At 42.5% G+C, this 17,511-nt stretch overlaps 1 protein-coding gene across 5 annotated transcripts in view; it reads right to left on the bottom strand.

Moving 5' to 3' along the window:
* The window catches only part of MTMR2 (myotubularin related protein 2), a 55,541-nt gene that overhangs the window by 18,891 nt on the left and 19,139 nt on the right, over positions 1-17,511 (bottom strand). For 3 of the 5 annotated variants that reach the window (XM_015852285.3, XM_085536439.1, XM_085536438.1), the window contains 4 exons: positions 5,022-5,097; positions 2,566-2,660; positions 2,261-2,371; positions 394-495 (listed from right to left, as the gene is read on the bottom strand). In XM_015852285.3, the coding sequence (XP_015707771.1) occupies positions 394-495; positions 2,261-2,371; positions 2,566-2,660; positions 5,022-5,097 (384 nt within the window). Of the gene's footprint in view, positions 1-393; positions 496-2,260; positions 2,372-2,565; positions 2,661-5,021; positions 5,098-12,820; positions 13,468-13,891; positions 14,228-17,511 lie in introns of those variants that run through there. The other 2 variants (XM_015852286.2, XM_032442196.2) reach the window with 2 other exon arrangements.

The raw sequence follows: 17,511 nt of genomic DNA, 5'->3' as shown, positions 1-17,511 counted from the left end.
TCAATCAGTATTTGAAGCAACAATTGCACAGTCACAAAATGACTGAGCAGATGAACTGCATTCCAGGTTTGGAAGAAGTACAGACACCATTAGCTGTAAACCTCTGATGGATGTCACCGTGTTTGGAATATTTTACATCCACTATGAGGATGATCAGAAAGTTATTCTTCATTAACAAAGTAAACCAGCCCAAGGGTAGTAGACTTTTCCTGTTTTCTATACAATTCTGACTGAGTTAATCTTCAGACAGGCTTAAAACCAGCATTTCATCTTGTTCGACATTAAACACATCATGTGAATATTCTACCAGGTAGGTGAAATTCAACAAAGCAGTTCACTGTCACTATGCACTGTTTGGTAACAAGGGAAGAAAACAAAACAAAACATACTTACAAGATTATTTGAAACTGGGAAAGCATACTTCATTAGGTTCTCAAATATGGATCTTCTAGTTCTCCCCTCAGGCTTATGAGCAAATCTTAAGTTTCTAATGTCCTAAGAAATAAAAGGAAATCAAATTGTAGATTTCTAAGCCACTTCAACATCCAAAAGAACTCCAAAAGTCAGCATTCAAAACAAATCATCATGATGTTCTTTACAGTACTGATTTAGTACTGCACACTGAACAGTGCTGTACAGCAGCTCTGGGTTTGACTTGATAGCCAGCTGTAGCCTCCAACAAAGCCTGCCACAATCACAGGGGAGTAAAAGGACTGAGTGCATGGGTGCTACCTTGCCTCCAAATGAAGCTCCCTAAGTCTAGGGGAGAGACCTAGGGACAACTATCTCAGACTGGCAGGATTTTGTGAGACAGCTCCTAGTGTGCTCCCAGGCTGAGCTGTGCTAGAACACTACTGGAAAGAACTGCCTCACAAAGGATCTCCATAGAGCTACTGCATGTAGGGAGCTGAAGCCAAGCTAGTTCACTGCAACGTATCTAATGCCAGCTCCCTTTAAAACCTCCAACTCAGAGCACCCAAAAGGCTGAGTGAAACTGAGAACTCCTCCACTTTGCATGGTAGCAGTTTCCACAAGGAGGGGGTAACCCAGGACATCTTTTCCATACTCATCTACTAAATCAAATTCAGGGACTAAATAAAGCATCTCTATAGTGCCGTGACTTTCCAGTCAAGCCTACAAACTAAAACATGTGTAGTAAACAATTTAACAGCCACCAGCAGGAAGTGAACCATCAAGGTCAAGTACATGACGATGGTACAGTAAGTCAGAGAATAAGGAAAATGGCAAAGACTGTCTAACAAGACTGAGATGAAGTGACATGGCTGAGGATTAAAAATCCAAAGCAAAACAGGGAATAAACTGGCCTGCCAGCACAGGCACCCCCATGGTAGCCAGGGAGGATTATAACTGCAGAAGGCCAAGGAAGCCGCTCAGTGATCTGGTATAGACTGTAACAACTGCTTGTGACTCAGCATGCCCACAGCTTGGGAGTCTGCTTAGATTCCTGGTGCCTCAAAATCACAGCAGTGACCAGCACTGCTTGGGACTCATCTTCATGCATCCATCTGCTCTCAAGCAGAAAGTAGCATCCTAAGGCCTACCAGGTTCAGAATTTAGCTCTCCCCAAGTTGCCACTGAGAAAAGCAAAGGGGTCGTGCCTTGGTGAACAGAGGAGGTATGGATTTTAGGCCAAGGGATGTTGCCTTTATCTACTTTGGTGTCTACAGTAAATAGACACTACGAGGTGAACTAATAATTTCCACTACAGTTTGCATTTTCAATGACTCAACAGGTCCTGAGAGGCACACTTTAGAAATTCACTACCTTGAAAGAAATGCAAGAATAGCCTCAAAGGGAACTGAAGGTTACTCCAGTTCCTCACCACAAAACACAGCAGCAGGTGGACACAAGCTAATGACCACAAGAGAATCACAACCCCTTTTGTTTTGCTCTTGAAGTGCAATCACATTGAAGACATCCCATATTGCACAATGAGCAGAGTCTTCCCAGGATGTCCTGGTAAGCAGTGTGAAAGTCTCAAGGACTGTACTACTGGGATACAGGCTTAGGTTTCTGCTATGAAAAGATATTACCTAGCACTAAGCCTTAAAAAAGGTTTGGATCTCATCTCTAATGAGTGGAGCTAGAGAGTCCTGGAAGTGACTTTCAAAATCAGACATTTTTGAAGTTCATAAAGTAACACTGACAGGTTTTCCAGAGCTTCTTACAATATTACAGAGAAAATCTTTTAATATATATTTGCCCTTTCTCCCACTGTAAAACAGACATAAAAGTTTACCTTGCACACAATCTCCAGCCCATAAGAATTCTCACCACGACTGGAAGCACCTCCTATTTTCTCCACTCTGTTGATAACACCTAAAGATGCATCTAGGACAAAAGGAGGGTCCTGTAGACAGTTGAAATTTGTGAGTTTAAAAAGGGGAGGGGGGAAAATCCCAGCTCCTGTTCCCTTATGCCTATATTCCCAAACATACAGCTATGATTCACACACAACTACACTAAAAACCACAAACAAACCAAAATACACCTAAGTCCTCAAGACTGAACAGCCCGCAGAAGCAGATGGTTACAAAGGCTTACCCGTTCCATGCTTTTAAAGTACAGTCTGTAATTGGTAACAGTAAGGGTTCCTCTGATGGCTCCGGTGAAGGGGCAGATGTAAGTAACATCTTTAGCTTTAAAAAAGACAGACAGACAGACAGACAGAAAGAAAGAGAGAAAGAAAAGTGAATTTCATGGTTAATTTATGGGAGTATAATTATTACAGCAAATATGTTCAGGGTGTTCTACTCTCCAGACCATGAAATGAAAACAAGCTTAATCGGGTGTGCCAGCCTAGAACTAACACGCCAAGTTTCAGTTCTGTTAAAAAGAGTTTGGTTGTAAATCAAAGTAAAGGCAAGTACAATCACCTGGAATCTCACATTTGCACAGAACACAATTAAAAAGAAAGTGTTTGATGCAAACTATTTACTCTTCCCATCTCACCAGTAGTAACAGAACACCATGCATGAGAAGAGTCAATTCCTGCCTAAATGCATAATATTTGAGACTGACAAATATCTGCATTAAAAAAATGATTGACAGCAAGCTGTTTTGTGCCATCGAGAGCAAGAGAAGACAGTTCTCCTGCAGATGGCTTTTAGGATGCTTAGGTCCCTAAGGGGGACACACCGTTACACATGGAGTCAGCCCTGAGACGCAGTCCCTGCTAATGGCCCTGACTGAAGCCAGCAGAGCTGCAGTGACTTCCAGCAGCCAAAAATCCATATAGCACCCAATTGCCAGTGATGTTAAACCTTAACCCAGTGATCAAGTTACTCTGCAACAATTCAATTATTTCTGAACCTGAGTGACGGTGACTCAAACCAGTCCCCTTCGTAAAAGGCCTCAAACGTTTCTCGCTTGTGCCGGCAAAAGGAAAGAGGTGCTGCTGGTTTTCCACAGCAAACACCTCCTCTAACTGCCCTTCTGTTTTATATCAATTAAAAATACCAACATTCAAGTTGCTCCCCCAACACCAACACCCATCAGTGACCTGTCACACCTTCTGTCACTGAACAGTGGGCTGGCTGTGCCGTGGCGATGCTATTACCGACTGGTAGCAATATTCCTCAAACACAGACATCCTTTCAGGAGACCCACAGGCTGCAGCTGCCAGATCCATGAAATTTGGAAAAGAAAACAAAATCCCCAGCCCATCTTAAATCCTACAAACCCTAAGGGATCCATTTTGCAAGGGCTGCAAGAAGGCAGTAAGAAAGCTCACCTCCCAGCCAGGTGACAGCCACCATGTACAACAGTGGGAGGCTGCTGAAGTGTCACACGGACCCAAATTTCTTCCACCCTCATCCCATAGGTTTCAGTCTGGAAGGAGGGAGGGACACTGCCTTATTCTACAGCACTCATCTTGTCCTCATGTCCGCTTGGCTTCTACAAAGTCATTGTTGACTCTAGATTCAGATACTGAGAGGAATCTTTCAAAATCAATAGTGGGCAGGCAGCCAGACCCAGCTCTGGTCGCCTTCAGAGCCTCAGCTAGAAAGTTCCAGGGAAAAGGGAGGAAGAATGACAAGTCTGGAGCAAAATAAGGAGCAGAAAACTTTTAGTTTAAAATATATATGCTAGCAACCTTACTATTCATTTCTATAAAATGAAATGCCTCTGTTGTAAGGGCTATCAAGCACAAAATGCTTCAGCTGTAATTAAAGCAATGTTTGTTTCATTACTGATGACTATTCATCACGTCTTTCCAAAGAGTAGGTTGACAGGAGCTTAAAAGCAGACTTGTGAAACTCATAATAAGGGTGAGAGCTCCCTGCCTGGTTGTTGCACTGTAGTTCTCATTATTGAAAAAGCAGTTTCTATATGTTCTAAACAAATAAAAAATGAAACCTACTAGTAAGAGGGGTGTGCAAACACATCTGAAAGAGAACAGGAATTCCCAGTAGAGGCAAAAGGTGCTAGACTAAAGTTTTCCAGGTAAAGAATCTTTGGCATAAACACAAGTTGGCAAGACTAGTGTTTGAAAGCCATACCACCGCTCACACTTACACTAGCTTGGTTTCCTAAGGAATCAATTCTACTTAATTACACTGCACATGTACACATGTACATATAATGTCCAGTTGTTTGACCTTAATCCTCACGTTTCTATGATTTCCACAAGTGTATAACTGATAAACAGGGTTCTTCAAGCCATTAAATTCCTCCAGTGTTTGTGCAAATGTAGATACCAGGTATGAAAGAGGTTGTACTAGAGCTGCTACCAAGAGAGTCTTTCTCAGTCTCACTCATCACTCTGAAACCCACCCAGCCTTACAGACTCACGTGGCTCGCTGGGTTATTTGCCAACAGATAAAACACAATTAATGCTGATCTCCAGGAACCCTTCAAAATACAGTCCTGCTGAAACAATCTGCACGGTCTCAAAACATCAGCAATTTGCTATTGTTGGTCAGTGACCACCAAAGTATTTTGCTCTATGGATATTCTATTTGGTCAAGTAAACGGTAAGAAATGTACTCTTTGCTTACCCATGTCTTTAATGGTTTCTCCTGGCAGCAAAGGTGGCTCTTCCATTTCTGCCAATTTATTAGTCTCTCGCAGGACCTACATAAAAGCAGTAGAAAAATAAATCGATAACATTTTCATAAAGTGAGAAGTCTACCCCTACCTCCAACAAGTCAACAACATGAAGAGCAATAAATATTCAAAGATCCTGAGGTACTGTCTCAGCCTCTGAAAGGTCAACACGAAGCACATGAGACCACAGCTCAGTCCTGCAATCTCTGAGCACGTCACTGAGCCATGTAGAAGTACTGAAGAGAGGATGCCTGTGATGGAGAAGCTGCTGGAGCAGGCTGTGCTCTGGCAGCACGCGTATCAGGTTGCTCCTTTGCACACTCCAATCTTCTCCACAACTTATATAATATAACTAGAAGCCAAACTCTCTGCCCACAGTTAGACATAACCAAAGGGACAGGTTAGAATAATCAACTATTACCACAATGCTGTCAATGACAATGTAGAGCAATTGCTTGCTTACACTAAGGAAAGTGATGAAAGATGTCTTATCACATCAGTATCCTCAATGAGGGTCCAACAACAGCAGAGACACACATTTGGCTCAATGGTAATAATCTCTTTAAAATGTCACATTTTTATAGGCATGTAGAGGAGGTTCAGGTAAGCTTTTTTCTGCTGTCTGCCAAACAACTCCTCCTCCACCTTCCCTTGGGATGAAACTTACTTTGCACAGATATAACAGTATTTACACAAGGGTTTTCACTGGAGCAGTGCAGCACAAGGAGGTGGATATTTTCAGAAAGTACATCTCTAACTATAGAAGCATAACAAATTCAACAAATCCAAGTGCGACGTCTTGCATCTGGGTCAAAGCAACATCCATGACCAATATAAGCTGGATGATGAAAGGATTGAGCACAGCCCTGCTGAAGAAGATGTGGGGACACAGGTAGATGGCAAGCTGGACATAAGGCAGCACTGTGCCCTCCCAGTCCAGAAAGCCAATCATAACCTGGGCTGCATCAAAAGCAAGCACAGCCAGCAGGGTGAGGGAGGTGATCCTGCCCTCTGCTCCACGCTGGTGCAGCCTCACCTGGAGAACTGTATCCAGATGTGGAGTCCTCAGTACAGGAGAGACATGGAGCTGTTGGAGAACATCCAAAGAAGGGCCACAAAAATGACCCAAGTGATGGAACATCTCTCCTAAAAGGACAGGCTGAGAGAGCTGGGGCTGTTCAGACTGGAGAAGATTCCAAGATGACCTGAGAGTGGCTTTTCAGTATCTAAAGTGAAGCTACAGGAAAGAAGGGGGCAGACTCTTTAACAAGGTCTGTTGTAAGGGGGAATGGTTCCAAGCTTCAAGAGGGTAGATTTATGTTACATATAAGGAAAAAGTGTTTTACAGTGAGAGTGGTGAGGTACTGGAAAAAGTTGTCTGGAGAATTGATGGATGCCCCATCCCTTGAGACTTTCAAGGCAAGGCTCGATCAGGCCCTGGGCAACCTGATCTAGCTGTGGGTGTCCCTGTTCACAGCATGGGAGTTGGATTAGGTGACTTTTAAAGGTCCCTTCCAACTCTTAAGGATTCTATGATTCCATGATTTTAACCTGATGTCTAAGCTTCCTTCCTATGGCAGGAAGTAGACAGGAAGAGCAGGTATAAGCAACTAAGATTAAGGCTAAGTCTACATGGCCAAATGCAGATGGATCTGCACGATAATGCCCTCGCCCTGAACTGCCTCAATAACCACAATCAGCAGCACCTGTTTGCTCAATCCAATAGCACAGAGAAGAACAGGTAAAACAGTCCAGACTCTGCCTCACGCTGTAGCTGTAGCAACCACAAGACTCTGGGTTTGAAGTTGGAGTGCATCCTTCCTAGTGGAGACAGGCAGAGAGTGCTTATGTCTGCTCACAAAAATGTGCAGACTTGGCCAAGATGCTTTCTTTATCTTAATGTGAGGAAGGAAAAAGAATTGGCTTAATTTAATATCAGGAAATCCCTGCAAAGAAAATTGAAAGACATGGCCTAAAGTGGCACTTACAGCCTGACACATGTGTGGTCAACTTTTATGTAGGATCAAGCCAAAGGGAGACCCTCAGGGATGAAAAAGTCTCTCAACTACACAGAGAAATGAAAACAAAAACTGAAGAAATCCCATGCCACAATAAAAGCACGTTCCAGCATTTTCACACAACAGATTGATGTATAGATGAAAAGATTGCTAAGATCAAAGCCTTCTTGAGAACAAGATGTACGTTACAAAAACTGCATTTAAATGACTAAAAATTACAATAATAAAAAAAGAAAAAGCAAGTGTGGTCCTAATTTCCTAATAGGAACCTCTCAACTGGGGAAATACAGGAATGTGCCAACCTGGGGCAGCTCTTACCTGGGAAGCAGCCAGTGCAGCTGGGACTAATGTGAATGGGGTGGATGAAGGGAGGTCAGCACTGACAGTGAGGAACTTGCAAGACAGTTTCTCCCCCACATCAGCAATACCACTAAAAGCAAAGCTTCACCGGTATAGCAAGCAGAAATCTATGCTGGGGACTTCTTGTCAGCACAGCTGTGCTGGCCAAAGATCACACACCCCATCAAAACCCTGACTGACGGCCTCCCCAGCAAAAGCCTGTGATGTAGACCCAGTCTCAACTCCTCTGTGTCAATTTTTGTGCTTGAATAACAGCCTTGAAATTAGCAGGATAACATCTGGATTATGCCAAATGAGATGGAGGCTTCTAGCTAATTAGTCCTTAAGTGGTGGTCGTCTTTGCTGCCTTTTATCTTGGAAGGACATAAGTGAAAAATACATTCTGTGTTCAGGACGGGATACACAACTTCTTTTGGAAGGTCTGTATTCAAACGGGCAGCAGCTGCTCTTGGATTGCTGGGGCCAGCAGCTGGACTCACTGCTCTCCTGCAGATGTTGATGGGAGCACATCCAGCAGTAAACATTTGGAGGAATGGGTTGTATTTTAAGCCAAAATAAATATGAGGTAAGGTATACAGAAAGCGTTCAGCAGGACAAAGAGCTGCTGTGGTCATTAGGTGGGCATTGCTCAGGTGGGCTTTAAACACTGCACGGAAAGCAGGAGGCAGACGGATGAAGAGGAAAGCAGGAGGCAAGACTAAGATCTCCCTGTCCACACCACTCTGTGAAAGTTGAAAGCCGTTTCTGGTGTAATAAAATCCAGCTGCTCACTCACACTCTTTGAAATATGGAGTCCCCAGGGTCAAAAGCAGGGGTTAACAATCCAAATCTGAGTTCAGTTCAAGACAGGGCAGTGGACAGATGACCTCCAGCAAGCATAGCATTTAAAGGAAATAGAAATGAAAGGCAGAAAAGCCACTGGTTGCCACCCCCCCCCCCCCCCCCCCTTTTTTTTTTTTAAATTTCTTTTTCTTTTTTCGGTACAATTAAGGACTGAACTATTATTATTTTGACCATCCTCCAGCTGACTTCAGCCACGTGACCTAACTTGGGTGACCTAGTACAAGCTGCCTTCCTGATGACTGCAAAGTCAGTGCTTACACATCACCTATGAATAAGACGTTACCCTTCCCCAGGAGGCTGTAACAGGGTCAGAAAGTCCAGCCCAGACACTTCTCTGGTGTGCTGGTCCTTACGGCATCTGCCTGGCTCTAGACCTTGAATGAGCCTCCTAGATGGAACATGAACACTTGAAACTCATCCTGGCAGAAAGCTAGAAATGAACAGCAGGCATTTTGGTGAAATCCACCTCCATCGCTGTCTCCTTAAAATTGATTTGGGGAAATGCAATCTGTGTGCAGCTGACAATGCAAGCAGAGGGCACAGAAGATGACATCTGGGCCAGTGCTAAAGGTCAGCATGTTACAGGAGGGAAGAAAAGTGGGTGGATAAGGAAAGAGAAGTTTTATAAACTGATGTAAGGGAGAGACTGGGAGGGGACAATGAAGTGGTCATGTACATCTCTGGGAGGACACTAGCTTTCTACAAGAACCTTCTGCCCTTTATATGACTAAAGAGATGACATGAAAGCCAGCACATCTTTACTTCCTACCCCCAACAATGGCTCATCAAACTGTCAGAAAAATATTTTTCTGTGCTTAAACCTATATTCAAGACTCTAAAAGTAAGAGTTTTGGACCCTAAAGAAAATCTAAATATATTTAAATATAAAATATAAATAACCCTCTATACGTTCTTGTAATTACAACCTTTATTTCTGTCTTCCACTGAGTGGTGTACTCTACACATCACACCCATCAGCAGCTCTCCAGGATAGCGAGCACGTACCTCAGCACCTAAGCAATTCCTGCCACAGCTCAGGGAGGGTGTGAGGACTTCGTGTCACCACCTACCTGTGTTCTTCATTCAAGCAGCGACTTGGCAGAACAAACCCACACCTGCTACATTTAACAACTGCTTCTCGAGCTCCAGGATCCCATCTTGTGTTCACTTATACCATTTGCCCACAGCTAAAGTTGCAGAGCTCCTTTACACTCTCCTGCTTACAGTGCCCAAAGCAGGAAGAACCTTAATGCAAAACCAACCACAGGGTCTCAAAGGTCTGAGCATCGCTGGACACTGTTGCAGGACATGGTCCCTGAGAGGGTGTTCCTAACTCCGTATTGAGTTTTCTTTTGCCTGTGAACAAAACAGCTGATACGTTTTCCTCTTGCACTTCCTGCAGGCTTTTACCTACCAGCTGAGCTGCACAGCCAGGATCACAACAGACATCCTGCTCTGGCTGATGTTGAGCCAGGATTACCTCCTTCCAGCAAACCTGCCAGCATTATGGCTCATGTAATTGCATCCCAATTGCTCAGTCAAGACTACTGGGTTAAACGAATGTCTTCTTCAACATATATTTTTCTGTAACTTAGGTTGTTTTGATGTGACTAGCTTGGGGTGTGACAACACCAGCAACCATAAAGGCCTATTCACTGGGTGGGGGAACGAGAGCATCTAGGCCTTGACAGGGCCTCGAGCAGCCTGACCTTACAGAAGGCATCCCTGCCTCTGGCATGGGGCTGGGCAAGGCGAGGTTCATGGCAAACCATCCTATGATCCAGCAGCTTTAGCCCTGGACACCAACATCTGCATCTTCCATGAAGCAGACCGCAAGTCTCAGGACACAGAGAGATTCTAAGAGAGCATCTGAGGCCTCTCCCAGTCATCTTCTATTTATTCCCTTCTACTTTCTCCTGAGGACTTGAGTTCTGAAACCCAAACACAGACACAAAAGGAGGTTTTTGTCTTTATGCAGTGTTAGAGGAGGCTACAGGTTCATGTCACTGACTGGCTGTTTTGACCCAATTCTGCATAGATTCTTCTATTATGAAACAACCAGAATTAACAGAAATAATCTGTTCTAGACAAAATTAAAATGAACCTTTTTTGTGTTGCCCCCCTCCAAGTTACTTTCTCCTTGGTAACCTCCTACACACTCCAAATGATGGTGCACATTTTTAAGCACAAAGCCACAGTGCTGGTGCGAGACATGCTGACACTGTGACCACTTTGCTCCTGCATTATTGCCTCCCCCTAACCACGTCGGCTCTGCCTGTTCAAAAGCCAAACTTGGACCTGCTTCTGTTCCAACAACACACAGTTCTGTTCTGTTTCCTATAACAGGAAACGGCTCTCTTAACTGATCCCTTGACATAAACATATATACCCTGTACATAGAGACAAACATTGCACACACACACACATTAAAAAAATGCCCTTGCATCTGCAGCCCTTGAACTCACAGGTTTGGCATGTTTGTCTTGTGACTGCACGCTGGTCAGCAGCAACAGGCAGGATATAACCAAAGGGGACAGGAATTTATGTTTGAGCAAAAGAATACACACACTGAAGTAGTAGATTTTAAAACTAAGACATTTGAGCATCGTAGATTAGAAATTTAACAGCCAAATGAAAAGTTTTATCTTCTACGTGAATACATTTGTCTGATACTTCAAATTTTAATGGACTACCTGAGAACAGTTATCAAATCTAAGCCTTCCTTTTATTTGTTGTCAGTTTTTTTAAGTGCTTTTCTTTCTAGGGCTGGCACATGAGTCAAGTGCCCTTCTGAATCTGCTGTCTTGCAATTCTGCAGGTAAAATGGCCAGCAAACTGCAGGAATATCTATTTCATCTACACCCACAGATCTGCATCTCAGTTAGTCACTATAGCACTGTGTACAGCCAGTAGGAAAAGACGACCTAGGAGGTTATCTTCAGGATGATTGCCTTTCGTCCCACTAATGGCAGAGCATGAGGGTAAATAAATCTAACACAGACATCTGCACCCGATAGGGAAAACCCCAATCCGGTGTCTCTCTGTGCCAAGTGCAGCAGTGCCCAACCTGGATACCCCAGTATGATGGAGTAGTCGAACTACTTTCTCAAGAGAAGTCTGAACTTACTGTGTGCAGAGAGGCAGCAAGAGGTGAGCCCACTCAGATCCAAAATTGCATGAACAGGCATGACTCCAAAGCTCACAGCACACGGCTTATTAGCTGAGTTACCAGAAGCAGCTTTTGGGTAAGAGCTGGCTCCTTTCTTATGTCTTGGAGAACCACAGAAGGGGAAGTCAGCCTTTCTGCAATGGTTCAGTCATAGGATTATTTTTGCACACTTTTTTTTTTTTTCTTTTTTTTTTCTTCTTTTAATCTTCTTTGCAAATCAAAGCAGAACGAAGTAGTAAATCAAAGAAACCTTTTTCTTTCAAGTGTCTTTTGGTTGCCTCGGACCATGCTCATCTACCACTCCCCCTAAATTGCCAACCCCCATCCCTTTCTTCTTTCATGGCTGTTGCCACATATGTCAATCAACAAGGGACAGTACCACTGTGGTACATGAATCAGGGTATACCATTATCCTAACAATAGTGTGAGAACCTCTGAAATAAAATAGATACAAATAACAGCCACCTCAGAAAGTACATGGAGTCCTAATTCTGTCTAGCTGATGTTACCAAAAGCTGCAGAACTTACACAAATATGCACAAAATCAAGACTCATATGCTTATCTTGGATAATTTTTCATCTGTGCATTGATTTCCACTCTTAAGTGGAACATTTCTTACATCAGAGAAGGGGCAAATTTTGAGGGCACATTTTTTTCCTAGCATTTTGCTGCCAAAATGCTTCTGCCCTTCTGTTTCCTAATGCTCAATTAGGAGAGCAGTAAAACAGTAGCTCTGCTTACATGATAAATCCTCCTCTAGACTGCAAATATTGTACTTTGGAGAGATTTTCAGCTGCCATTTAAGGCTATTTTAAGTGCACTCTGAAAAGATTTATGTATTACACATCCTACTGGAAATGTAATAGAACATAAATTGAGCAAGTAAATGGACTCTGTTGATTATTTTTGAATCAGTAAGAATACCATCACAGAAAGAACAACAATATCTCTGCACAACTGAGACACAGGGACGTCTCTGAGGATTATGACCAGATGCACTGGAAAATTAGACATTCAGACCAGCAAGACATTTAATTGCAGGGAAGTCTAATCCTTTTGGGACATCAGAAGTTGAAAAAGGGGAAAAAGGGAAAGATCGTGAGCTCACAGAACATTCCAGAATAGAGCACAGAGAATCAAGCAAACTCTTAAAGACCACACCAAACTGCTAAGAGAACAAATGAGTAAAGAAGGCTTGTTTAAGAAAACAACACAAGAGGAATTTAAGTTATCAATAAAATGTTCTGTCAACACACTAAAACACTACTCCAATAATTACATATAACACATCCTACAACTGAATTTTCAACCGTGTTCCTAGTCCAAAAGTACAAATTGCAAATTGTGATCCAGACCTACCGTGTATGTTTTCAGAAAGAATAAAAAGGCTTGAGAAATCCACTTGCTCTCACTGCCTTAAAAAGAAATCTTGAAACAGAAACTGAAGGCTAGTGTATTTAAAAGAATAATAATAATAATACAGTCAGCAAGGCGAGAGAGGAACTCCCCTGGAGGAGGAAGTAGCCACTCTGCAGAATTTTCCTGGGGTTTTCTGCTCTGTTTCCTCCACGATGAAACTCTCCACTCAGACTCAAGCTTCTAGTGATTAAGAAGTCTCTTTGGGATGGCAAGTCTCGTAGGCCCTTGCCTTCTAAGGCAAAGCTTAGAAGCTCAAAGGAACACATTGTTGAGGGCCACTCGTTCCACCACGGCTGGCTTGTCTCTTCAAGTTTGTATGGCTTGGTGCCTCGAGACAATTCTCTTATTGGGCTCCAGCAGAAAGTCATCATTGACTCAACACAGCAACAGTCCCTGGCACAGAAGGTTGCTGATGTTATCTATTCAGACAAGTCCAACATTTTTTAATGCAGAACCTTCCTCACTGCCAAGGGTTCTTGAAAGACAACAGTTCCGTTCTCCACTGGCTGCTCAAAAACTTTGGAAAGCATGTTAGCCTTACTCCCTCCTTTTTTTGGTTTTTACTCTGTTTTGTTTAGCAAACAGCTGATAGGGAAAAACAGATCACATTTTGTCAAGGAAAGCCTTAAACTAACTCAGCGAAATTCACGGCATCAGTCTGAAGAAATAACAGACAAAGGTTCTGAACAACCAAGAGTTACACATTCTGCCAACCAAAATAAGTCACAGACAAAAGTGTCTCTGATGCCAAGAATTTTGATTAGGAAGCTATTGTTATGTCAGATAAGGAATCGAGGTATAAATAATTATATATTTACAGTCAATAAACAAGCACACCGAGGAGAAGGATGATGTTTTGTTCAGTGCAAAAACATACACAGAAAAATTAAATCTTGGCAAGTGCCTCATAAAGTCAGATATCTGACTGTTCCTTTTAAATACCATGCTTGTTCATTCCTGTCAGATTCCTGCTTCAGAATACAAAACTATAAGAATATGAATAACTCTTACCCAGTTTTCATCAGCAAAAGGAGAATTCTTGTACTTTGTAGCTAGGAAAAATATGGCAGTTGCTTAGGAAGAGCTGAAAATGTTACCGAGTAACATCTGAAGGCCATTTGCTTTTTCTTCTTATTTTCAATTCCTAATAGAAGACAATAATAAATGGTGCCAGATTTCCTTCACTGCACATTACTTCATATTCAGGTACCCCTATAAAATAAAAATTAGCAGTGATTGCTGTCTTTGCTCTCTTTTAACTAGAAGAGCACTTAGGGAGTATTATTTCTGCGTAAAGGAGACAGAAAACTGACTGCATCTGGCTTTTCTTCCCCATCTCATTTGCATGAAATCAATATTTTGCAACCCAGAGCTTGGCTACTCTGTGTTTCTGCTTCCTTGAAAGGGGGAGGTGCAGAAAGGCCTTACTACGAAGAGGTGGGGAGGGACAAAACTTTCCAGTTTAAAAAGAAAAATAATTTTAATTCTCATGAAATATGTAGTATTTACAGCCCTAGAACCCAGAGTCCTGGAAAAACAAGTTAATGGCAGGGGCTGAATTCCAGCCACTCACTGGGCTGTCCTGGAATGACCATGGTTATGGACAAGAGCATTATTCATGCTCAAGAACCTTTGCGCCTTTGTTCATCCACAGCTCCAGCAAAGAAAGGAAACCCATTTCCCACAGACGCACACATGCAATTAGCATAGCCAAAAATCAGAGTTTCTACACAGTCAAAGTTGTTTTCCATAAGATTTTCCTACTTCTCAGACATTTTAAGTCCCTTTGCTTGATCCCTTTGACAGTGTGAAGTTTCAGTCGCTCTTGGATTTGGTCCTGAGCTCAGCCATGCATGCAAAGGGGCCTGCAGGAACACTACATTCATGCACAGAAAGGTTTCTTTCTGCCCATGAAGCTTCTACTCCCGGACATCCACAGTAATGCAAGGTGTGTTCAGAGTAAGTTTATAACGGAGTTCAAATGGTGACAGAGAGAAACACATATGGTTACGTCTTCCCAGGCTGACAGTAAAAAGATGCACTGTTTATTTAATTTCACTGCTGTTTGCATCTAGCCAAGTCTTTTGTGACCACAGGTCAATTATCTTCACCATCTGGTGGCTTAGGCAACATGGTCTGTAATTTAATATAGTCACAGTCCAGTGCACTGGGAAGAACAGTTCACATCACAAGAGACATCTTCGCATTTCCTATAAGCTAGTCTTCATACAGGCAGTCCCACGCAAAGAGTCAAGGGCCAGTACGAAACAGGAGAGCTTATCCCCACACATCTGCTCAGCAAGGGATGGGACGGAGTGGCAGGGTCTTGGACAACCCTAAAGGTGCTTAGGCAGAGCTTTTTCCATGATTTAGTGCTTCGAAGCTAGCATCATTCACTATGCAAAAAGTCCCTTAAAAGCAAAAGTAAAAACACAGCTTACATGAATGCTTAAAGCTTAAGAAGTTATGCCTCTCTCTAAACCCAGCTCTTATTGAACATGTGTTACACATAACCAAGGCCTGACACTTCCTGCATTGGCAGGGAGATAGCAATGGAAAAGCTCACTGAAGCTAGTTTTAGTGATTTACAGCAAAGGATGGGGGAAAAAAGATCACATCTTTCTTCAATATGTTTTTCTACTAACATGCATGCTCTACATAAAGCCAGACTAAGACACTTTGCACTAAAGCTAGAATAAAGTAATAGAAAGGTGGCAAAGTCAGTAACTGGCATTTTGGTTAATCTTGCCCAACATGGCCCGAGAGACAGGATTTACTTGAATTTTAAAGGTTTACATCTGGACAAGTTATCCTGAACTGTCTTTGTAACTGGAGGAGACACAGACTGTTTCCAAATGAGACAAAACTACACCTTTACTGGAGCAAAGCTAAACTCTCTTTGCAACATCCTACATCAAGAGCTTTTATAGCTTAGCTACATGATGTTCTCACCTAGTGAGGACATTTCCTTAAAGCCAAGATAAATCACGTTGTAAACAATGTCTTTCTTTCCATTGACTACAAAGGAATTGTGGTTGACTAGCTTGAATGCAGACTAGCTCAGAAGAATTTAATTCTGGAAACCTATCGAAGACAGCAAGGGCATCCATCTACTATCTTTGAAGGAGAAAACTATTTCATATATCTTCTGTCATGCCTCAGTTATGTATCTTAGAAAAGAAACCACAACGGCTTGCCTAACTCTTCAACAAAGCACGCAATGGATGACAAATGAACGTTACGCAAGCAATTGTGTGTTCCTTTCCTTCCCTAACCTTCAAGCCTTGGGCACGCCACAATAATGTTCTTGCATCGTATCTATAAACCCACTGCAAAACCACTGATTCCTCTTACACTAAAGGAGAAAATTATTACTGTGGATGGGGCAAACAACCACAGAGAAGAGGGCATGTGCTTACACAACGTTTTGCTGGATCTCAGAGGAATATTGGGAACTGTGAATCTCATTGTCACCCTCAAAGAGAAGAATAGCTTAGTGGTACCAAACTGTAGTGGCAAGAACAAAGATTAGAACTACTGTTTCTGAAGGCTGTGCAACTAAGCAGGTGACATACCTGTCTGCCATGCTGGAGGCTTGCTAACAGATTTTCCTCTGTCCACAGAACAGACTGAAAGCAACAAAAAGTCAACATTATGAATTTCTAATATCTGATTCAGGCTGTTACTGTATACTACTCAAAACTAAGCACGATCAACCTTTAACTTTCAGGCAAAGGTTTCATTAAGGAAGTGCGACAGCAGACTCCGCTGGCCGCTTGCATTTCTTTCCATCCGGGGATGGAAGGGATCCAACCCTTTTATGAGGTTTACTCCAAAGCTTTGAATATGGTATGAATATGGTAAACTGCAGGCATTATCCTATAAATCAACAGCCAACTCAAAATGAAAGTCCCAAATGATAAAAGCTAGAGTGTTAGTAACAAAGCTTAAGAGAAGCCCTATAAACTGCACAGGCTGATCCGCCCATAGGCATTGAAGAAAACAACATCTATAATACTTACGAGCAAGAAATCCACTGTACTTGAATACCTGCGTGACGTGGTGTAGGGAGCCTGCTTTGGCAGGGGGGTTGGACTCGATGATCTCTAGAGGTCCCTTCCAACCCCTACAATTCTGTGATTCTGTGAATAATTACGTTCCCAGATCTGTAAGACACACTTACGTACCTTCGGCAACATTGGCTCCAAGGTGTTTTTAAAATCTCATTCCAATTTACAGAGTATCTATGAATTTCCAGTTCGTTCTCACTTCCAGTTACTACTACTCAATCATGTTCTTGCCTGATCTACAACTTATGTTAAAACATATGGTGGTATATTTGTTAAAAAATCCCCCCCAAAAAGTGCATTTCCCAAATCAATTCTAAACAGCTTCAGATATGAGATCAGAAAGGGATGGGGCAGCAGGGAAGTAGAACCTAACTGTTTAGAGACTCTTGGTGGGTATAGGGTGGCATTCTTGTGTTTTTTATTTACAGCCAACTGTAGCAGCCAACATTTACTTAGAGATGTTTCATGAAGTGAAAATTCCATGAATTGTAATGGAAAGACAATTTAATCCCAGCTCTACATACTGAAATGCTCAATATACATTTGAAAAGAAACAAAAAC

The sequence above is a fragment of the Coturnix japonica genome, chromosome 1 (assembly GCF_054131305.1).
Source record: "Coturnix japonica strain WE chromosome 1, WE-NBRP24, whole genome shotgun sequence".
NCBI classification, from domain to species: Eukaryota; Metazoa; Chordata; class Aves; order Galliformes; family Phasianidae; genus Coturnix; species Coturnix japonica.
This window is presented reverse-complemented; position numbering and strand designations above follow the sequence as displayed.